Source organism: Ceratotherium simum, chromosome 7, assembly GCF_057802395.1.
Source record: "Ceratotherium simum simum isolate JZ-2026a chromosome 7, ASM5780239v1, whole genome shotgun sequence".
NCBI lineage: Eukaryota > Metazoa > Chordata > Mammalia > Perissodactyla > Rhinocerotidae > Ceratotherium > Ceratotherium simum.
Window position 1 is genome coordinate 14014845 of NC_141906.1, and position 25208 is coordinate 14040052.

At 32.8% G+C, this 25208-nt stretch overlaps 1 protein-coding gene across 3 annotated transcripts in view; it reads left to right on the forward strand.

The window, feature by feature from the left end:
• The window catches only part of SOX6 (SRY-box transcription factor 6), a 582258-nt gene that overhangs the window by 325012 nt on the left and 232038 nt on the right, over nucleotides 1-25208 (forward strand). For all 3 annotated transcript variants that reach the window (XM_087433166.1, XM_087433167.1, XM_087433168.1), the window contains one exon: nucleotides 13661-13750. In XM_087433166.1, coding sequence (XP_087289292.1) covers nucleotides 13661-13750 — 90 coding nt within the window. The remainder of the gene's footprint in view (nucleotides 1-13660; nucleotides 13751-25208) is intronic.

Sequence of the window (25208 nt, forward strand, 5' to 3'; positions counted from 1 at the left end):
ATCTTCTTTACCAAAAGAAAAAAAAAGTAATATTCTAGTTCTGCTTTTGTCATAAAGGAGTAACTAGTTGTGGACTTAACTTACTAATGTAAACAATAAATCTTGATCAACTATATGTAACAACTGTTTTAAGAAGTTAGAAAACAGGAAGCACAAGACTATAATCTATGAGGGAAGGAAGACAAAGTGAACCCTAAGATTATCCTACTTTCTATCTGGTGCAGGGAGAGCCAACCCAAGTACTATAAGGCAGCCTCACTGAAAGGAGCAGTCAGGGATCAGACTTGGGGGAAATTGTAGTGGCTATAATTTTCAGGGAGGAGTCTATGAGTGAAGGGAGCTATAAAGAGAAATAACTCCAAAAATCTGCTCAGACGTCCTCTTGAGTTTTGGGCTGAGTACTAAGCTGTATATGAATAGAGTGTGACTACAAGCGGCTTGGCAAAGAACAACTACCTGAAAATAAAAATTAGTAAACTGCAAAACTACCGGGGTTCACACATTGGGAGACATTTAATTTCCAATTTGCTACAGTGGAATGTCTTCATTAAACACTCAGGGCATTCAGTGGAAACCCAAAAAAGCCAAACCTTTGGAGTAACAATAAATTAGCCCTAGAGTAAAGGGTACTCTATACCCACCATATCAAAGCTTTAAAAGAAGCCTCAAAAGGCTCAAGATCAGTGAATAAATGAATACCCATCAGAAGAAAAGTCAAACTATTTAAAGGAAAGAACAAATTCCAAACACTCAACAATGTAATATACATATTGTCCAGTATCCAATAAAAATAATACTAGACATATGAAGAAACAAGAAAATATGACCTATAGGCGTGAGAAAATCAGTCGTAGAAGGAGACCCAGAAATTACAGATGATAGAATTAGCAGACAATGACTTTAAAATAGCTATTATAAATATATTCAAAGATTTAAGTGACAATATAAACATAATGAAGAGAGAAATGGAAACAATAAAAAAGAACATATAGAAATCCAAGAAATGAAAAATCCAATATCTGAGAATAAAAAAAAAAAGTGAAGAATTTAAATGCAAATAACTGTAGGTTAAAAGATTAATGAAACTGAAGACAGGGCAATAGAAACCATCCAAACAGAAGCAGAGAGAGGTAAAAGGCAGGAAAAAAGTGAACAGTCTCATAGCTTGTGAGAAATGATGGTGTACCATATGTGCAATTAGAGTACCTAAAGAGGATAGACCAAATATATATATATTTATGTAAATATATAAATATTTGAAGAAATAATGACTGAAAAAATTCCAAATTGTAAAAAAATATAAACCTCCAGATCCGAGAAAGATAAACTCAAAGAAAAATGTATATCAAAGCACACCAAAATCAAATTGCTGAAAACTAATGAAAGAGAATCTTAAAAGTGGCCAAAGATACATTGTTTATACTAGGACAAAGATAGGAATCTGACTTCATGTCAGAAAAAATACAAGTCAGAGACATTGCAATGACATCTTTTAAAGTCCTAAAAGGAAATAATTTTAACCTAGAATTCTCTATTTAACAAAAATATTCTTCAGAACTGAAGATGAAATAAAGACATTTCAGACAAACAAAATTTCAGAGAATTTATCACTAGCAGTTTTTCACTACAGAAAATTTTAAAGAAATTTTGTCAGGGTGAAGGAAAATAATTCTAGACGGCAACTTAGATTTTTGAAAAGAAATGAGGAGTACTGGGTAAATCCAAAGGCAATCATAAAAGACATTTCTATTTCTAATAATTAATTTAGTTGTAATATAATTGACTCTATAGCAAAAACAATAACAATCTGTTATGGAGTTTAAAATGTAAAAGTAATATGTATGACAACAATAACACAAAAGATGGGGGCATTTTAAAGTTTTTTACGTTGTATTTGAAATGATATATTATTTGTTGGTAAACTATTGTACGTTAAAGATACATATTGTAAATCCTTGATCAACCATTAAAATAATAAAATAAAGAGGTATAGCTAATAAACCAATAGAGGAGATACATGCAAAATTAAAAAAAATAAATTAGTTAAAAGGCAGGAAACGAAGATAAAAGGAGCAAAGTACAGACGAAAAATATAGAAAAAATAGCAAGATGGTAGGCTTAAACGCTATTAATAATAATTATATTTAATGTAAATGGAATAATTGTACTAATTTTGAAAGCCACAGGTTGTCGGATTGGATTAAAAAAGCAAGATTCAATTAATATACTGACACAAGAAACACAGTAAATATAGAGATGTAGATAGATTAAAAGTAAGAGGATGGGGGCCAGCCCGGTGGCGCAAGCGGTTAAGTGCGCACATTCCGCTGCGGCGGCCTGGGATTTGCCGGTTCGGATCCCGGGTGCGCACAGACGCACCGCTTGTTAAGCCATGCTGTGGTGGCGTCCCATATAAAGTAGAGGAAGATGGGCATGGATGTTAGCCCAGGGCCAGTCTTCCTCAGCAAAAAAAGAGGAGGATTGGCATTGGATGTTAGCTCAGGGCTGGTCCTCCTCACACACACACACAAAAAAAGTAAGAGGATGGGCAAAGATACACTGTGTAACCACCAATGATAAGAAAGCCGATGTGGCTATATTAATATGAAAGTAGACTTCAGGGAAAGGAATGTTACCAGAGATAAAGAACGATATCTCATAATGATTAAAGCACTAATTCATCAAGAAGATATAACAGTCCTGAATGTATATACATCTAATAACAGCAGTTTAAAATACATAGAGCAAAAAGTTGACAGAATTCAAAGGGAAAAAAAAGACAAATCTACAATCCAATTGTTGGAGATTTCAATACTCCTCTTACAGAATTTGAAAAAAAAAAAAAGACAAAAAATCCATAAGAATATAGAAGACCTGAACTACACTATCAATCAGCTTGACTTAATTCACATTAAAATAGAGCATTACACTCAGAAACTGCAAAGTAATTATTCTTTTCAAGTGAATATTGAACATCCCACAAGAGAAGGCATGTGCTGGGCCATAAACCAAGTCTCAATAAACATAAAAGGATTGACATTATATAGAGTATATTCTATGACCACAATGGAACTAATTTACAAATAGATAACAAAAGGAAATTTTAAGAATTCTCAAATATTTGACAATTAAACCACATACTTCTAAATAAACCATGTACCAAAGAAAAAAGAACAAGGAAAATTATAAAATATATTGAATTGAATGAAACTGAAAAACACAACAAAATATAGAGGATGAAGGTAAAATAGTACTTTGAAGGAAATTCATAGCTTTAAATATTTATATTAAAAATAATAAAGGATTAAAATTATTCTATAGATTCAAGGCAAATCCAATGAAAATCCAAGGTCTTTTTTTCTTTGGACAGGTAAGCTGCTTCTAAAATTTATATGGAATTGCAAAGGACCTGAGATAGCCAAAACAAGTTTAAAATACAAGAACAAATTTGAGGACTTATTGTATGTGATTGCAAGGCTTACTATAAAGCTGCAATAATCAAACAGTTTGGTATTGGTGTAAGGATAATGAATCGATCAATAGAACAGGACAGAGAATCCAGAAATAGATCTATACACACAAAATAACTAAAAATGGATCAGAGATCTAAATATAAAACTAAAACTATAAAACTTCTAGGAAAAAACATAGAAGAAAATCTTTGTGATCTTGGTGTAGGCAAAGATTTCTTAGATGGGACCCAGAAAACACTAATTATAAAGAAAAAACTTGTAATTAGGTAACATCAAAATAAAAAACTATGGCTCCTCAAAAGACACCTTGTGAAAATAAAAAGGCATGCCGCAGACTAGGTTAAAATGTTTACAGTACATATATCTGACAAAAGATATACATTAGATACACATAAATAACTCTTAAATATATGTGTATAATATATAATATAAATCTATGTATTAAGTAAATGTGTAATTTATATAAATATGTAATTTATAAAATATATTTAAGTATATAAATAACTCTTAAAACTCAACAAGAAAAAGACAAATGATCCAATATAAAAATGGGCAAAATATTTGAATAACACTTCACAAAAGAAGATATATAAATGGTCAATAAGCATATGAAAATACACTTTATTCTGGAATCATTAAGGAAATGTAAATGGAAGTTAAAACCACACTGAGGTACCATTGTATACTCACTAGAATGACTAAAATCAAAGTACTAACACTAAGAAGTGTTAATGAGGGTATTAGGCAACTAGAACTCTCATGCGTTGTTGGTGGAAGTGTGAAATGATGCAACCACTTTGGAAAACTTTTTGGCAGTTTCTTACAAATTCAGGCACATAACAACCCCACTTTTAGAAGAAATTCCATTTTTAGAGGGCAAAGAGATATATTCATAAAAAGACTTATGAAAGAATTTTCATATTAGCTTTATTTCTAATAGCCCCAAACTGGGAAAAACCCACATGCCCACAAACAGATGAATGGATAAACAAATTGTGGTATATTTATTCAATGGAAATCTACCCATTAACAAAAAGGACCAAATTACTAATACATGCTGCAGCCATGATTGAATCTCAAAAATTTTATGATAACTGGAAGAATCCATATCCAAAAAAGTATGTACTGTATACTTTCATTTTTATGAAATTCAAGAGTAGGCAAAACTATTCTGTAGTAATAGAAAGCAGATCAGTGGTTGCCCGGGGCTAGGAGTATGGATGATTGACTGAAAGGGAGCACAAGATAACTTTTTGGAAACGTTCTATATCTTCTTTTGGGTGGCAGCTACATGAATGTGTAATTTGACAAAATTCATCAAATTTACATTTAAAATGGGTGCATTTATTATATGATGTATATTAAATTAAACATCAATATAGTTAAAAAAAGGTAGTTCTGTCACTGCTTGACAAAAAAGTGATCTTTTTCGATACATTAAGGAATTTGTTTTAGGACTTACTACATGCAGTGCTCTGGGTTAAGCATTATGGAAGAAGACAAAGTAGTATAATCAGAAACATTCCCTGACCATCAAGGAACTTAATATTTAGTTAGAATAATGTGGTGTGAATTAACCATATACTTAATCATATGGTAGTAAAACTGATAAGTAATAGCAGTGGTAGATGTAGAAGACAGAGTTGTAAAGTTCAGACTTAATGAGTTGATACATGAAAAGAGAAAGAAAAGCACAGTGCCTGACAGATAATACATGCTCAGCAAGTGTTATTTTGCTTTCAGAGGATGAGAATTTATGTTTGAAGTAATGAATCAAGGCATAATTGAGGAGGTGGTGTTTAATGTAGGCACTGCAGAATAGGAGGGTTTTTCATAAGCATCAAGAAGGGGGGAGACAGGTCAGGAGGATGTCATGAGCAAAGGTGTGGAAGTGAAAAAGCACAAGGCGTGTACAGGAGAGTAAGATATGCTCGGTGTACTCATTTGAACAGAGGGAAGAGTTTCATATCGGAAGAATAATAGGAGACAAATCACTAGGGCCAGGTTCTGGAGAGTCCTTGAAACCAACTTAAGGAATATAACCTTACTTTAAATTGATCTTTTATGGATTGCCAGTACATAAATAAAATAGATAAGAAGGGATATTTTATCAGTAAAAACTTATTTTGTAATTTCATTTTATAGCATTAAATATGAAGTCAGTTAACCAGAACAATGAAGCTGTTTTGATGAACACAAAACTGAAATTAGGGCTTGTTGATCATAGATGGAAATTTTGTTGTGGTGGTTGTTTTTTAACTGAGCCTCTGCTTCAAATTTATTTCTGCTGTATTTTCGTTTGGTTGCACGATATTCAGAAAATCCTAATTCATATAGCTAAATAATTGTAAATAGCAGTCCTATAACAGTTTGCCTTAAAATCTTTGCATAACTTTCAATGAAGCAAGAGATTTATTTCAAGGTTTGAGTAATTAATATTTTAACCTAGTTGTATGAGTTAATGGATTGGTAGTTTCCAGTGTGTTAAAATTTGGAACATAATACATTTGAGTGTGTATGACAGTTTTTGCTATGGTTTTCATGTTGTTTAGATTTCTTTTTAAGTTGCAACTGGCAGAAACCCAACTCAAACTAGCTTAAGCAAAAATGGGAAAATATTGGCTTACATTGCCAAAAAGTCCAGGAACAGAATTTGGTTTTAGCTATTTTTGGATACAAGTGTGCTAACATGATGTAAAGTTTTTTTCTCCATCTGTTCTTATCTCTGCTCTTCTCCACTTTTCTTTGTATTGTTGGCTTCATTCACTCTTATTGCCCACGGTCTGTCTATATGTGTCAGGGAGGATGGCAGGCCAATCCCGGGCCCACATGCTTATGGTTTCCAACCTGAGACTAAGAGAGCCTTTCTAGATAGTTCCAGCAGAGAATTCTGACTGGGTCAAATTCCTCTCTGTGTGGCTGGGAGGTGCAGTAGGAGGCAGACAGCAGAGCACTTTGATTGACTGCTGCATCAGGACAATAGTGACTTTCAGAAATATTTCCCAAAGAAACCAAAAGAAGGAGTATGGGACACAGTGGGCACACAAAAATTATTATTTCCACAGTCCAGTACAATTTTTAAAAAGCAGTTAAATATGTATTTGAAAAAGTAAAAATGAATTCGAACGTTTGTAGAACCCAAAGAGCAGTGACCCATGTTACATGGTTTTTATACCTTAGCCTTTGGCAGTGGAGCCGCAGAAAACAGGGTCATGAGAGGATGTCACGATGAGCAGTATTTTAGCAATATGGACAGCTGTAGTTTCTAATGGGGCATTTTTACTCCATTAAAATTGTGGTAAATTTGAAGGTGTCATTGGCAATGAGCTACAGTGAAAAACCAAGGCCTCAGGCTGCGCATTTGCTTCGTGTACAGGAAGATAAAACCTGATGCGGAAGGGATTACTTTTCAAGTTCAACAGTATTTTTAAGCAGCATCTTAACTATTCCTTAATGAGTGATATTTAGGAAAGGAAATCTCTTAGTTCAAACAAGAGATGGCATTATGAGAAAAGCAATATGGAGGAACAGGAAGACCAGCATAATGGAGTGTGTATGAGGGAATCGGCTGTTGAATACTATTGACTTTCACTGCAATACCTTGAATGTTTAGCACCCCTCTCCAAAGAACTAGAGTGCTTTGCTCCATATCTGAAGCAATTAATAATAGATATAAGTATTCATTTTCTACCGTTGGATGCTACATCGTAGAGACTATAAAACTGATGTTCAAATAGTGATCAAATAGTGATGTGAGTAAAACCAGCACTGAACTGGAGTCAGGGATCTGTTACCAACTGTTTGACCTTGAGCAAGACAGGTGACTTCCTTATCTTGACTCTATTTCCTCATTTCTGAAATGGGGGTATTGGTCTTAATGGAAGTCTCTTTCAGCTACAGCAGGAGGCTGTGAGCCTCTGAATCACCTGCTGGATGTTTCCCTCTTTTTCTATATTGGCATTGGTAGCAGTTGTACTTTGATGCATATGGGAAAGGAATTTGGTTTTGAATGATCTGTCTGAAATTGTTCTAGGTGCTAAGCAGCCTTGGAAAGCGGAGCAAAAAGAGACCTCTTACCTGCAAATATAGAACAAAGTGACATCTGTGAATGTATGTTAAGTGCCAATTTTAAGGGGTCGCTGTAAAAAATTATCTAAGACTTTGGTAGATAAAAACAGTGCAAAGAGAGAATATTCACCTAATGTGATGATGTCTGTGTGTATTTCTGGCAGGCTTCAAGTGTGGGCCTTTTTCTGCCTTAGGAACATGCCAATATCTTGCATCTAACAGTTCTAATGACATTTCCTATAGCTCCAATTGACACACACACACACCCCCCCCCCCACGCGTGCACACACAGACACACACTCTCACAGCATATTATCTAGTAAAGTGGTTGTGGAATTAACATTTTTCCTGGAAGGAATATATCTGATTTAATGACCAAATTGTTTTAAGGCAGCACAACAGAATTTCACAGGAACTAGATCTATTTCTTCACACCGATCATGCATGTTTTACTCAAGCATTGAGTCATTAGCATGTTTATAATGGTTCTAATTTAGCACAACATTTTCTGAATTTTATCCTTGAGTCATTTACAAATTGTTCATATTGAATAAACAAAGGAAACAGATTGCATTTTATACTTAGTAATTTATCTGAAAGAAGAGGGGAGGGTTAATTGTTTTAAAGTTTTGGTCTGTTTGGGGAAGTGAGCCTGCTTTTTCATTGCTAGGCATAAATGCCATTCTCATCTTTTCGGCGATGGAGGGGCTCTGGAGGAGTAAAATGAAAAATTAGGACCAGGACAAGATTGGCCACTCCCAGAGGGGAGTGTGGAGCAAAAGGGGAGCTGGCACGAGATTATCCAAAACAGTTGGTGCATTCCTTAATGATCAAGTGCTTGAGAAGTCCAGCTCTTCCTGGCAGAGCATCTGTGTTGATGTTTATATCATTGCCCTGCTGTATGGGAAAGGCATGCTTTCTCTTGCTGCTTGGCTAAAAATAGGATGGAATATAGCATTGTATGAGATATTTTAAGATAGCAAAAACATTTAAGAGGTTAAAGGTTTGGCTTTTGGATCAAAAAAGATCAGTGATACAACTCTTGGTGTTCTTTGCAGACTGAATTTTATCTAGGGTTTGTCAGTGATTCGAACTCTTGGTTAGGCAAGTTATTCTAGGTTCATTTAGTGCAGTCTGAAAAACCCACTCTGCTGTCTTTTCTGTCAGCTTCTCGGCGTGAAGAGCAAGCTTGAAAACAGCCTCTATTTATACCCCCTGTTCGTATTTGGAAAATCAGTTGTTTCAATGGAGAGAGAGAGAGAGAGAGAAGGAGAGCACAAGCAGTCGTCAGGGAGTGTGCTTCGTACGTTATAGTGACTTCAAAATAAAACTGGCACATTTTAGTGTCTAATTATTTTTAGTGAGCTTGGAGGGTTTTAATTAAAATTTAAGAGTGCTCTTCAAGCTCTCCAAGCTCCAATTTTATCCCACTGTATTCTGGAGCACTTGTCACTGTGGAAAAATGTACAGTGACTGGCATGTGCATCCCTATTTCCTAATGAAAAATGTGGGATGGATGATCAGCAGGGATATAAATATATATTGTCAGAATTCATTGTAAACTGTAAACGAAGGTCAAGGGTACTTTTGATAAGTTATCATTGTTCTTGGATCGATAGAATATTCGTTGAATTTGAAATTTGTGATTCCTATGGTAAAAATAAATGGAATTGCTTTAATATTTTCTTAAAAGAATTAATAAAGCAGTAGGAAATCTGCATACAGGGACAGCAGTCATTGTTTTTCCTTACTAAAATAGTTTAAAGGTATTTTCTATGTTATGTTTCTAATATTTTAGCATTTCTAACTTTAAATATCACTTCGAGGTGAAAGGAATAATGATGTGTTTACTCATAGGAAAATTGGTCTAAAGTACAAAAATATTTTTTTCATTACCCTTTCATATTTCCCCATGCTTTAGTTTTAGTGATGATTTCTTTATTTATTCTCTTTGACATTTGAAATGCCTTTATTTTGTGCAGAATAGGAGTTAATACTGCTGCAGCTTTGTTTAACTGGGAATAATTTTAAATTGTTCCTAAAATATCATCATATAGATTAGGAAATAAATATCTTACATACTCTCACTTCAGATTTCACTTGCACTATGTTATTAATTATTAGCATAATAAAGCATTCTTGACTTACCTGGCCTAAAACCTAGGTACTTAGGAAGCAGAAACATTGCTTTGCAATCCATTATGCAGGATATTTATAAAAAATTAGTTCTGAATTCTGTCTTTCCTTTTTTCTTTAGAAAAATTTTCTTTTTTTTTGTGAGGAAGACCAGCCCTGAGCTAACATCTGATGCCAATCCTCCTCTTTTTTGCTGAGGAATACTGGCCCTGGGCTAACATCTGTGCCCCTCTTCCACAACTTTATATGGGACACCACCACAGCATGGCTTGACAAGCGGTGCATCTGTGCATGCCCGGGATCTGAACCAGCGAACCCCAGGCTGCTAAAGCGGAGGGCGCGCACTTAACTGCTGCACCACCAGGCCCTCCCCTAGAAAAAGTTTATTGAAAGAGAAAAACTTAAATTTGCCAAAGAAAAGAAAAAAACAAAGCTATACAATTTACAATTAATTTATAAAATATCAAAACCTTTTACACCTTTGATTAAAACATAAGTGAGAACTGAAGTCAGCTCTTGATTTTTGATAGTTCTGTTTTAATCACATTATTTACAAAAATTAGACAAGGTAAAATAATAAAGTCCTGCATTTCATTGAATGTGTATTGGTTTACAGACACTAATTCTTTCAAAGTAAGAGAGATTAATTTTGGCATTTTCCGTGTTTTTACTGAAGTGTTATGGCTTACACTCATTTTTAATATGTATATATTATGGTGACATTTTTTATGCTATAACATTGTGGTTCTCTGTCTCAATTTCCAAAAGGTGTGTAGTTCCTCTCCTGTTTTTTAGCCGATGATGACTCAGTCAAAATACTAAAATTTGAATACTAAAATACTGTATATTATCTCATTATTTTAAGGTCTGTAGCACCACCATGACTATATTAGTTGTTTTCAAGTCAATCATGTAAAACATATTTATCTGTGTAAAATAATCCAAGAATATCTGGGTGATGTTTAGTTTTTTTTCCCACTTGGAATCTTCTGTGACTACTGAGTTAAAGCCACTCTGCATGGTCTTACTCTTTGCGTGTGTGTAATGCAAACTGGGCTTCTTTCCTTATTTTGACCTCTTTGGTTTTTGCATTTGTGTGTGATGAGAATAGGGCAAAGTCTGATCTGATTAACTGCCTTTGTAAAGCTAGTGTCTTATTAATGTAGTTGAAGGATGTGGCACAAGGAGAATGAATACTTACTTTTACTTTGCACTTTTACCTGGATATTGTTTTGAATGGGAAATTTGAAAATATAAATTTTCATTTATAACTTGATCTATTACATATTTCCTCATTTCCAGTCAGAAACCTCTTGGTGGTGGTAGTGCCTGTCTATGTGGTATTTGCTAACAGTCTACATCCTCTGGTCTTTTCCCCCTCACCTTACTCCCTTTAGGTTACAGTAGGAAGCGTGCTTGGTACTGATGGTGCTATGCCCTTGGAGGTTTGGCAGTCAGATAATTAGGTGAGAAAGCTGAGAGTTTTTCAAGAGATTTCCTCAGAGTTTTGAATCTTCCTGGAATTTCCTAGAATAGAGATTAAACGTAGATAAGGTTGTATATAATGACTTTTATTGTCCTGTAGATAAAGGCAATCAGTGATTGTTATTAAATATGTTTGTGGGCTATAAATATAGACACGCAAAGGCTGCTTTATTTTTTTCCCTCAGTTTTTTCTACTGAAATGGGAACTCAGATAGCTATATTAACTCAGCATTATTGTGGGGATTAATTTTCTAATAGGAATGTGAAATGCTTTGAAGTTATTAACTATTTTATGAATGAGTAGCTTTTTTATAAAACTGTGTCCACATTTTGGTTTGTGTTGGAGTATGTGTTCCTGTTGTCCATATAGTTCTATTTTTCTCCCACGAAGTTTCAGCATTCTTTTCCTGGAGCTCTGAAAGACTTCAAGTCTATTTATAGAAACAAGGGACATATTTTAGCCTGTTTTACATTTAGTGTGTATCTAATCCTAGTTTATGAACTTGCTCTGAATTTATGATCATTACTCATAAATTGGGCTTTTGTCTTTGACCATTATATGTTCTCAACTCAAGTTTTAACCAAACAAGTTATGCTGTAGCATTTATATCAGTGATTATCAGTTTAGTGCAATGTCGTAATACCTATGAAAGGGTAAAAAAACGTAACAGAATTGGGTAGGTTAGGAAATTGAAGACGTTTTGTTGATTATTCTTATCCATGATCTGATGTTATATCAATGTGTCTCAGAAATTTAAACCTGATTTGAGAAAAAGTAATCTCTGATAGGCATGGCTTTGAAGATTTGCTTCTTAATTCTCAAACTTAGTATTAACCTTTTTATGACTTTAATGTAAAAACAAAATATGTATAGAACAAAGTATACACCTTGTTTCTGAATTTAAAATAAAAATAGCAAGAGACCATTCTGGAAATTAAATACAAACTGAACATATGCATATGCATATATGGCTTATCGGAAGGTCACTCAGAATCCAGTTTTTAATCACAGTGGCAGATCACCTGTTGAAGCTTGAGAAAATAATTAATAGGAAAGAAGAGAGGAAAGAGGGGAAGAAGTAGGGGAAGGAGCAGGGAGCTTTCACTTAATAGAATCAAGCTGACTTCTATTTAGAAAGAACTTGAGCTTCATGATAGCAAGCTAGTATGGTTGTTCTTCATCAGCCCTTTCAAGACACACTGATCTGGATTCCATCCATTCCTTGATTGATTGATCATGTCATGGACAAATGTTAATTGTTTTCACCAATACTTTCTAACCATGCAGTGGTCTTCTCATCTCTTACCCAAGGCTCACTGTCTTTTTTCTAAAGCTTATCTAGTTTCTAAAACCCTTTAGATCCATCTTGACCTTACTGTCATTCTGAAAAATTCAAGGAGGATTTAGAAGTTGGAGAAAAAAATGAAAGGGAAAATGCTAAAGAGATAGGTACTGACATGGGAGAAGAAAGGCATTTGGAATTGGAGTAACTATTTTAAATATAATTTTAAAAAGAAGTTATCAGAATTTGACACTTGGAATGTTCAAGTTTAACGGGAGTATGTTTTGCACTAAGGATTTAGTATTTAAATCTGTATTCCCTTTTGGAAACAGCCTATTTAAGATATGAGGCTTAAAAGACACGTGTAAATAGTTGTAAGCAGTAGCTCCAGTTGCAAATCCATCTGAATAGAGAGAAAATATAACTCATTGAGAAAGTTTGCTAATTATTAGAACATTCTAACGTTTAAATTTCTGTAACCTTTATGAATCTTTATAGCAACAAGTGTAATTACTCCCTGAAATCTAGTATGCTATTTAGAAATGCAGTAGGGCAAATGGTGTTTAAGTCAGTATTTTCTTGAAAAGAATATGCATCTCTTTTTATGTAAGAGAAAAGTTTTAGCAGTTTTCATTACTGGAGGACAGAGAACATCTTGACTTTATTTTCTTTGCATTTTGCTCTGAATGGGTATTTTACAAAAGTCGCCATATGTTTACTTCTTTTTTAAGGACCAAGTGGCTACAGGGTGAGTGGTCTCTTCTCCCTTGAAGCTTTGTCCTTCTTCCTCGAATAGCACATGAATTTTGCTTGGACTTAAAAAAAAAATCACCTGGATTAAAAGGAATAATATCTAAACTTAAACCCATAGGAAAGAGCCCTTTTTGCTGTCATTTCAGTATAAGAAATGATAAATGCTGATCAATATTAACGGAATTATTATTATAATGCCAAGATAAGATTATTAAGCATTATTTTTTTTTCCTGGGAATAGTTTAAATAATCTTCTGGTAAAAATAAATTTAGTTGTGGTATTTTATAATAGAGTAATATAATTGTCTGTATCCTAGGGTTAAAACAACAACAACAAAAAATAACTTTGATCATTTTTAAATGAGAGATTTTTTCCATAAACTGGCCTTCTGGATTTGTAATATTTTAATACTTGTAAAATGTATATATAATATTTTAATACTTACTTTTTTATTTTAATAGATTCCTCCTGCATGGAAAAATTACTTTCAAAAGATTGGAAGGAAAAAATGGAAAGACTAAATACCAGTGAACTTCTTGGAGAAATTAAAGGTACAATATACAAAATTCAAACATATCAATATATAGATGTTATTTTGTATTACAACACATTTGCTGATCTTCTGTACCCTTACATTAAATTCTTACTTCTAATATTAGTTTATATGTGAGAGGGTAAATCTATAGTGTGTCCCTGAACTTTTATTCTTTGTAATGTTTACAGAATGAAATTTTTAACCTTTTTATTAGTCTATAAAACATATAACTTATAGGATAAGCTGCTTCATTAATTTACTTAAGAAAAATGTATGAAAAAAGAAAAAAGTGTTATGTCAAAAGATGAAGAACAAATTAAGTAAAGATAATTTTAGTCCTTCCTCTTGAAATCATACTCATAGCTTAATTTATGACTCCAAATCATTAATTTGAATTGTTTCTTATCAGAAAGGGCCAGCTGCAGCACCTATAAAAAAGGAGTTTATAGAATGTGCTGCACATCATGGTTTATGGGTGGATTCTGAGGCCTGTTTACCTTGTTCAAATCCTGGCTCTTGGCACTTATTAAATGAGTGACTTTGCACAAGTCCTTGAACTTTTCTGTCTTGAATTCCTCAGATCTAAAGTGGGGATAATAACAGTACCTACCTCATAAGCTCATTAAGAAAGTTAATATGTGGAAAGCTTTTAGAACAGTGTCTGGCACTTACAAAAGCACTCATGAGGGTAAGTTGTGGTTGTTGTTAACATGACCATAGGATCACAGGTTGATGAATCTCAAACAGATTTCAGAGGATTTAATGTTTCATGATCTCTGATCCTGATGAGGATGAGCATCTTTATTTTTGAAGATGTGATTGATATTATTACTTTGAAACCTGTAAAGAAGTGGACAATCCTAATTTATTACAGAATTAAGTTACCCTATCAGTCAAGAAGTTTTACTTCTTGCCTTTCTCTTGTTGGTTCTTTTATGGAGATGAAGTACTGTATTACTAGTTTTTGGTATCATGAATGGAATCCATGGTCATTAATTAATTCTATCTAAATTGTTCTTTACAGAGAGTCATCACTCTGACTTGCACTAACAATTTGGGAACTTAATTAATATTAGTTTTCTGAATTTATCAAACAGCTGCAGGTGAATCTTCCTACTGGTCATGGATAATATCTCACTTAAGAGGAACATTTGGCAATAACTATCTGATGAAAATATTATTTTGGATTTATTACAGAAAATTGCCTAGTGTTCAGGGATGTTATGTTCAACTCAAATGAAGAGAAAAGGAAGTCATCTCTTTCCTAAGGAATAATTAATAATTCATACCATTAACTAATAGAGTATCCAAATCAAGTGGAAATTGGATATTATTTTGAATTTCACTGCTTCTGTTTTGTACTCATAAAGGCCATTTGCTATTCTGGAAAAAAGAAAGAAACTCAACTTATAACTGATGGGTAGAAAGAAAGTCATTAGTGACATATTCTTTATCCAGCTGCAATAACATGGTATGTGCTACTTTGCACGTCATTCTGTGTTTTCTTCCCTTTCCAAAGTCATTGGTTTTATAAGAGTGAGAACAGAAATGGTTTATGCAAAGGCAAGCTTTTGCCAGCATGAATGATGGGGGTCTTGCCTTCTCTTAGTAACGTGGAAGCTAACATTTTATTATGTTATGATTCAGCATCGAGTTTTTATGCTTCGGGTTATCCCACCCCCCTTTCCATCTTACTTTATTTTTAAGTCTAATTATGAATTTAAAATGCAAAAACTGTACTAGTCTTAGATAGTCAAAATGTATGAATCTCAAAAGTGAAACATGCGAAATTAGGCTTTTCAACTTTAACTTTTTTTTCTGGATTCTGTGTGTGATATGTGAACTTTCATTTGTGTGTTCCTCCATTTTGGGCATAGAAGATGAGGTTCTTACTAAATTTTTCATTTTGATTTACTCTACATAATTATCTCTTCTTACATCCTAATATTGTGTCACCATAAACATTATACAGAAAATATACCAATAACATAATAAAAAAATGAAAAACCTTTAGTTAAAGTAGTATTCCAATAGATTTAACCACTGCTAAAATCCAACATAGAGTTTTAGTCTAAGTGAGATCAGGCCAGTTATTATCCACCTAAATTACTTATAATTATTATGAAATTTTAAAGTGATCTAAATACTATTTCCAAGAAACACATACTATTGTAGGTCATCAGTATTTAATATTATGTCTCAAACAGTGTGTATTTTTAATACCTCATTATTTTTCCCTCATTACAAAATGCATATGTATTTATTGTAAAAAGTATAGAAATATATACAAAAGAAATAAAATTTTCCTTTCATTCTACCTGTATTGTATATCCTTTCCATTTTAATTTATGCATATACATGTTATATTTTTTTTCCTTAAAATTAGAATCATCCTTTTACTATTCTTTGTAATCCATTTTTCCCACTTAACGATATATTGTGAATTTCCCCGTGATTAGGTCATCTTCTAAAATATTTTTATTTGCAGAAAATGTTGTATAAAGTGAGGTTCTCATAATTTAATGAGTCTTTTATTCAACATATAGGTTGTTTTCATTGTTTGTCATTATAAAGAAAACCTTGAACATGGATAACTTTTTAATACTTTTCATTATTAATTAGTGGTTATTTTCTTAGGATATATTCCTAAAAAGTGAAGTTCCTGGGTTCTTTTTTTAAAAAGGCTTTTGATTCATATTGCCACATTGCCGCCCTTCAGAAAGGGTATAGTATTTTGTGCTTTCATCAGCAGTATCTGCAAGTATTCTGTTGCCCTCAATAACAAGTATTACTACTTTAAAAATTTCTTACCAGTTTGATAGGGGAAAATAACATATTATTGCTGATTTAATTTGAATTTCTTTGATTATTATTGAGAATGAAGAGTTTTACATTAATTTGCCTCTACCTTTGTGAATTGCCTATTTATGTTGTTTGCCCATTTTTCCTGTAAAGGATTTGTCTAGTTTTTATGGTTTCGTAAGACTCTTAATGTATATTTTAATGGTATTAACCTTTGTCTAACATATATGTTACATTTTGTAATTTTTTTAATTTTATACTTTTGTTGTTAAATCTTTCTCTCTCTTTTTTAATGCTTTCTTTCTGTTGGAGGTTTGTTTAGAAAGGCTTCCCTCACTTTGAGATTAGATAATATTCTGCTATATTTTCTTCCAATTCTTTGACTATATTTTTATACGTTTAACTCTTTAATTCCTCTTGCATATATTTTGAGGTATAATTTCAACCAGAGAAACAGCTTAATTTTTTTCTCAAGCAGTTAACCAAATATTTCTGTATTATTTATTAAATAATCCATCTTCTCCCTTCTGAATTGAAATAACATCTTTTATTACATACTGATCGCATATTTGGAACCATTTCTCAGTTTTTGGTTCTATTCCATTGATCTTTCTAAATCTAAACTTCTATTAGTGCTATGCTACACTAATCACTGTAGCTATATAGTATCTTTGAGAAGTAAGTATTGCTAGACTACATTCATAATTTTTCTTTAGGGTGTTTGCATACTTCTCTAAAGTTTATATTATTATAAGTTGTTCATTAAAATTCCAAAGTGATTTTTTACAACATTATATTACATTTATATAAAACTATGGGGTAAACTGACATCTTTATAGTACTGAATTTTTCCATTCAAAATCATTTATTCAATTCTTTTATGTCCCTCAACAATGTTTTGTTTTTTAAATACAGATTCTGCAAATTTCCTTTAATGTTTTTTCTATAATATTTAATATTTTTGCTTGCTCTTGTGAATGGGATATTCTTCATTCTATTTTTTTTGTTACTATATTTATGGATGATAGTGAATTTTCATGGTTCTTTTTATAACTTGTGTCTTGATCAGACTTATTAGTTCTGTCATATTTTAGCTATGTTTTCTCCTCTCTTTTGGCAGTTTTATATCTCTTTTTTTTCACCCCTTCTCTTATTACACTGTCTAGAATGTCAAGAATAATATTAAGTAATACAGCTGATTGCAGGTATTTTGTGTAGTTTTTAATTTATGGAATTGTTTTCAATATTTCACCATTAAGTATTATGTTTACTATTGATTTAAGATATTCTTTATCATTAAAAAAAATTCTAGTTATAGTTTCTTAGGAGTTTCTATGAGAAATTGCATTTTATTTTATGGTATATCTTATTGGTTTTTGTTTTTCAAATTTGCTGATGAAATAAACCCTCATTAGTCATGGTGTAGTCCTTTTTTAATCTACTGCATAACTTATTTGCTCATATTACAGTTATTTTTGCATCTGTAATCATAAATGAGATTAGTTTGTGTTTTTCTTTATTTGTACTGTTTTTGTTAATTTTTAGTACCAGAGTTCATAGTTGAATTGGAAAGCTTTTTCTCCTTTTCTAGGCTATGTAAAATATTGAAGAGATAATATGGGAATTACTTATTCCTTGAAAATCTCAAAGAATATACTCATAAAAGTCTATGCCTAGAGAGTTCCTTGGAAATAACTTTTTTTTTTTGTTGTTACATTTTCTATTTCTCTTTAAGTCAGTTTTGCCAGGAAAACAATATCCTGGAAAATTGCATATTTCACTGGGGTTTTCAAATACGTTAGTATTGATTTAAAATACAGTATTGCTTATTTTATTTTCTGTTCATTTGCTGTTACATATTTCATTTTAAATTTTGCATATTTATATTCTTCCCTTTTTGTCCCTCAGTTTTACTTGCCAGTGTTCTTTCTGTTTATTTCTCCTTCCCACTCCCCAATAAGGATCCAGTTTTTAGATTTATTTGTCAGTTCTACTGCTTTTCAGTATCCCAACAACTAACCTTGCTTTTACCTTTACTATTTCTCCCTTCCTTGTTTTCCTTATACTTTTTCTTTTGTTTTATTTCTGATACCCTCTAACTTCCTAAATAACATACTTCATTTTAAACATTTTTTAATTTAATAATAAAGACATTTTTGGCCATGAATATGTTTGTAGAAATAGCTTTATGCAACCTCATACATTTGAGCTTTTAGAATTCTCAGAGTAATTATTTTCTAAATCGTCAATATTTTTGTTATTTTCTAACTGATCTTAAGTTTATATATCATTCTTAACAGTACGTCTTCTTTTGGATTTAAGAGTATAATGAAGCTGAGAAAGAGAAGAAACATAGCCTCTATCATACCACTGGAAAATTCAATGTGGTGGGTTAGGTGCCAGAGGGAGAATTAAAGTGTGGCCAGTAGAATGGATAGGAGCAGTATTGAAAAATGAATCTTCAACCCAGTGAGCTTAATATTACCACATATCAAGAAACAGTACATTAATAATCTCCTTTTTAGATTTTACTTTAAGAAAAAAACAGTGCTTTCAAATAAAAGTCTTATTATCTAAATGAAATAAAGCAATATTTCTGAAACCCCTCAATAGGAGTTGGAATATTGCTGAAGTTTGAGAAACACTGAAGCATAGATTTTCAGTGGGTCTGTATCTGAGTCTTGTCTAATATTTTTTAAGAGAAAATTCATCCCTAACCCCCCCACCATGTTTCCATAGGTAGCCTTCTTTCCAGTAGCAGCATTAATTGAGGATAGAGTGCTGTAAATGGCATAAATGTAATAGCAGTAATCTCAAAGCAATGTTTAAATCAGGTTAACATTATTACAAGTACTGCTAAATAACTTTATTATTAAGAACTTAAATGAAATATAGTGTAAAATTGTTAGACCTTTGCCTTGGTCTGGTTACATCTGAAGTTACATCTTTGTTCTAACTGGGGTTCCTTTTTTTTTTTTTTTTTGGTGAGGAAGATTGGCCCTGAGCTAACATCTGCTGCCAATCTTCCTCTCTTTGCTTGGGGAAGACTGTGGCCAAACTAACATCTGTGCCAATCCTCCTCTATTTTGTATATGGGACACCACCGCAGCAAGGCTTAATGAGTGGTGCATAGGTCTGCCCCCGGGATCTGAACCTGTGAACCACGGGCCCCCAAAGAAGAGTGCATGAACTTAACCACTACGCCACCTGGCCAGCCCCATGGATACCATATTTTTAAGGGATCTGTTGTCAATTAGAATTTATCAAGAGTGGCTAGAATGGTGAAGAGTCTTGAACATTTAATATGAATTCTAATTAAAGACCTAGGGCAGTTTGGCCTAATACATGTTAGGTGGTTGAAGTTTTATTGAATAGAAGAGGATATTATTTGTGTTATTTAAGGGGGTTAAGGTAATAGGAAAATTGTTCTCAATGTACAAAAGAACTTAGAAACAATGACTATCTGACATTGATACATTGGACTGCTTTAAGAGTGCCTCGAATATGGTAAGTATTTGATAAATATTTGTTGAATGAATGGGTGAATTAAGATAAAATCAGTGGAAATTTGGCTGTGGAAAATTTTAAACAGAGATGTTGTAGAGGGTATTCCTACTCTGGTGTAATGTTATCTTCACGACCACCAAGATTCCTTCAAAATTAACTAGTGTTTACTATATTTTCTTAATTATGAGACTGATTCTCAAAATATTATCTATTTCCTGTCAATAAGTAGTATAGTAAGTACTTTTGTAAGATGATTTATTATTTACAAAGGAAACAAAGTACTAAACCATCTACATTATTTTATTTGACCCTTATAACAACCCAGAGAGGAAAATATTCTTATATTCATTTTACATATAAGTAAAATGACACTGAGAGAAGTCAAGTGGCTTGTTGGGTCACTTAGAAAGTTGTGGAGGTAAGGTTTGAATCCTGGTCTCTAGAGCCTCTGTTTAATACAATACAGAGTGGTTCTCAAATTCTTCAGAGGCTTAGAATTCTGCAGTGGAGACAAGGGGAAAGTAGACTCTGGGCTGTTCCTCCCTCCCACAACTCACAACCAATGAAAAGAGTTCCTCTTTTACCCTTTTCTATATAAGGCAGTACAGCAAAGCAGGAGTGGGTGTAGGTAATACAGTTTCTCTCTATAGTAGTGTTTATTTTGATCCATTCCCTAATGAGAGAGAGTGGGGACTGATATGGTAGAAGCATACAAGGTAAAACACAAGTACTGGTAGGGTCAATAACCCGTTTGTATGTATGTTTGAGTCGTACCAAAGGAGTGAGGATGCCAGGATGGTATGGTTATGAAACATTTCTAAATGCAATGGTGACATACTAAATGACATCTAGAGCATTAGGATTCATCTTCTGTCTCCATGGATGGATCTAGCCTTCTGTGGTTTATATAAGAGAATCTTAGCCAAGCTCCCTGTTTTGCACACATGCCCCTCTATGCTATGGCTGGCATCTCCTCCTTGGTGTGAAGGCACCTCCCTGGGCAGTGTGCCAGAGAAACGGTAATGTTGGTTGTTTGAGTTAGCACAAACTGTTTGTGCTCGTGTTTGTCAAACACACAGATGATGAGAGAGACAGAAAAATAATTATGTGATATGAACCAAATAGGGAAAATAGTGCTTTCCTTCCTTGGTCACTTATGAGTAACCATTTCAATATTTACATTTAAGGACTAAAGTAGATGTGCTTGTAGGTGTGCTCTCCTGCAGCTTAGAAAGATGATGGTCTCTTTCTGATAGGAAAAAAAGTGATTAAAAAAATGCTTTTAAATGGAGAGTTCTACAAATGATTCCCAATGTTTTCCAAAGCCACTGTTGAAACACAATTACTTATTATAGTTATTCAACTAAAACATCTGAGAGGTTTGTTCTTGAGCGTAAATGTTACTGCCATCCTTTACTATTAAAGACTTTAAGCATTACTCCCTGTTACTTCATTAGAGTTGTTACTAAGAGAAGTAAAATTAGGAACTGCATAACATCAAATAGTACAAGCGTATTACAGTTGTGCTTGGTGCAAATACTGAATTAAAAATGTGAATTTATTATAATGTTGCTACTATGTGCTACTGAAAGCCTGGTTTTATTTTTAGTTTTGATTGCAAACATAAATCTTTGGATCACAGGAACACAAAAGTCATGGTTTTTTTTTCGGTGCATGATACATCTTTGAAGATCAAATAGTGTAGGCTATTCTTGAAGTAACTTAAGCAGTGCTGTTATCACCAAAGCGTCAGAGTGGATCTAACAGCATTCCCATAGAATTAGTGTTCTGTGTCACAGGTTACTATCTGAAATGCCATTCTGTCTCCTAGTTTGTTCACTTTTAGAGTAAGGGCCTAAATTCTATGTAAGTATTCTGATTTCTTATTCTATACATGGCTGTTTCTACAGAATACTCTGGTTTTTAGGAATAGTAATTCACGGTTACTTGTGTTTTCTGTTGTAGGCAATCACAGAATGACTAGGAGTGGGTTTTCAAGAGCTATGACTATACATTTTACATATTCATTTATAAATGAGTTTTCTTGAATTTCCATTTACAAATTTACAGCAATTTCTTTATCTGAGGGAGCTTTAAAAAAAATCTGGAAGCGTTTAGAGACGAATCATCTGCCACTTTTCAACTCCAATAAAATCAGCAAAGGTCACATACCTAGTGAGTCTTGCTGTCTCATTTTGAAAAAGGATTGAAATGGTAATCTATCAATATTTAGATTTCATGTATTTTGAAAATTTTAAATTGTTATTTCTAAGACAAATGCTGTATTAATCTGGAGACCAGCTTGTGAAAGAGATTGAGAGCACAGATATTATTTTCTTTCTTTTTTCTATTATTTTCACTTTCTTTGTATGAAATAACATAGTAGAGTGTCACTATTTTCTCTATAAATCTGTGTAATCGTAGAACTTCAGAGTAATATCTAGAATCATAGAATCTCAAGAAATTAGAGCTGAAGGAGCTTTGCATATTATGTAGTCCAACTTTTTATTTTCATATAGGGACCTCAATATCCAGAAAAGTTACTGCTCTAAATCACATGGTAAATTACTAAGGTGGAAACTTAATATTCCCCCCAAATAGCATGTTTAGCCCCTTTCAGATAGTTTTTCTGTTGTCTTGTAATCAATAGTGAGTTGTTATTGGGGAGCCCGTGAGCTCCTTTTACTAACAATAAATGCACACCACAGCTAGTTTTATAAATATATATGCATTATGACACAGCAACACCCATAGTTTTTTAATTATACCACTTTGCATGAATGTAGACATTTCAAAGCTCTCCTTTGTACTCTGTTATAAACATCTTTTACTTCTTTTTAAGTCTGTGTGATATACATACAAGCAATTAAAACCTCCTCCCAATTGGGGTTGGAGTCACAAGGTCTTCTTAATTAAAATTCAGACAAAATCTACTGGCAAAAATTATTACTAAATGATTAAGGTCTAAAGTATTATGATACATTAGAATCATTGTTAACTGTTGGGATTAAAAGAAATCAATATGTTGAGGAAAAGATCAGTTGGATCTAATTAGTGAAATCGATGTTTACATAAAAGAAAATACTGAAGTTTAATAACAGGTTCTGGTTATAAATATAACACTGACTAAAACTGTACTTGGTTATTATTACATTGACCACACAATCACATTTTAAATTCATTGAATAAGAATCTGAAACTTCTTTTTTAGTAGTTAATTATTATAATTAAAAATGTAAAACTTTACTTTAAAATCCTATCTGGTTTCAAAAATTTCAATTATAAAATGTTCTTATGTGTAAAAATAGTCACCAATTATAAAATATTCCTATTGATTCCATTTTTAAAAGGCTAATTTTAGCAATAGCTACAGCCTAGAATGGGAAAGGAGGCAAAATTGGTTAGAAGTAAAAAAAGATCCCAAGTATTCTTGCACAATTATGATTACATTAAATATGTATTAGTCTATTTGGTGACATATCGAAATAAAAGAGAATACATTTTGATATAATTCAAAAACAAGACATTTTACTTTTTTCTTCCTGATTGCTGTGATGAAAATAAACATTATAACCAGCATGGAGAAGAAAAACTATTACTAATTGCAGCCTAGATTTTAAGTAAAATGAAGGTCATTAGCAATTTCCTGGAAGCCATTCAGATTGCTTACCAGGAAATGGTAGCTAGCAGGACATCTGTAATCCTCCTGTATGGAATTAGTGAAAACATACTGGAGCTTTAACGATGTGTGTTAGATTTAGGTTTGTGGTGGAACCTTGCTCTATCAAAATAGCTCATATTCTTTGAATAGAGATGATTTTTATTTCAGTATTAGTGTACAACCCCAAAGTTGAAAATAGCCTTTAACATCCACCCATCCATACATTTATACATGCATTAACACACACCTGTAGATTGCAGTATGATTCAGTGGAATAAGAGATGGTAGGATCATAGCAGAACAATAGGAATCTGGGAGTGAAATGTGTTTGCGCAAATTGAAGAAATTTCTCCTACAATTTGGAATGTTCATTTCACAACACTTTGGGTGGCGAATTTAGTCCCATTTTTAGTAGCATCTTCTTATCTCAATAAAGAGATAAGCGAAGCTGAGTGTTAAATGAAAATACCTCTCAGGACATAAACTTAAGTCTGATTTACTCTGCATTATAGTGGGAGAATTGGGGTCACTGATTTAGAGACTTTTAGCATAGTGTCTCCATATTACCTGAATTGTTGGTTGACTTAACAAGGTTAACATCTCTGGAACTATTAAGAGTGACAGAGTAAAACTGAGGAGGGTATATATTTGCTCCAATTTGGGAGGATGTTTAATACAGTGTTAACAGAAGTTGACTATGCAGTGGGAAATGAAGGATATGGGATGGGGGCTGATTTTTAAATTTGAACTGTATACTTTGTACTGTAGATTTCTTTTAACCACGTGTATGCATTGCTTTTTCAATAAAAAGACTAGTTTAAATAAAGGAATGAAAGTAAATCTTCAGTAAAAATGAAAGGGATTAGTTTCCTTATTTGTACAAAAGAAAATGGATGATGTTACTTAACTTCTGATTTTGTTGAGATTAGAAAGAAAATATGTAGTGTTAGGAGTGGCATGGAATAGGAAATCAATAAATGCTATAGGTAGGCAACAACAATTTCCAACAACACTTGGCATAGTTTAGTACTTGAAAGAGTAAGTATTTATTGAAAGAATGAGTAACTGCAGTTCTCAAACTTTTCAACCTCCAGACTCTTAAAATGTATTGAGGACTCTAAAAATCTTTTGTTTATGTGACTTATACCTATTAATACTTATTGCGTTACAAATTAAACCTGAGTAATTGAAACAATTTTTATTAATTCATTTCAAAGTTATAATATTAAACCCACTACATATTAACATAAAAGCTAATTTTTATGAAAAATAACTATATTTCTTAAAAATAATTTACTGAGAAGAGTGGCATTGTTTTATATTTTTGCAAATATCTTTAAGGTGTAGTTTAATAGAAGATAGCTGGACTCTCTCTTATCTGCTTTTGCATTCAAACTGTTGTGGTATGTTCTGATTGAAGTATACGAAGAAAAGTTGGCCTAATATTGATATGTAGTTGAAAAAGAGAGAAGTACCTTACAGCCTTTTCATATAATTGTGAATA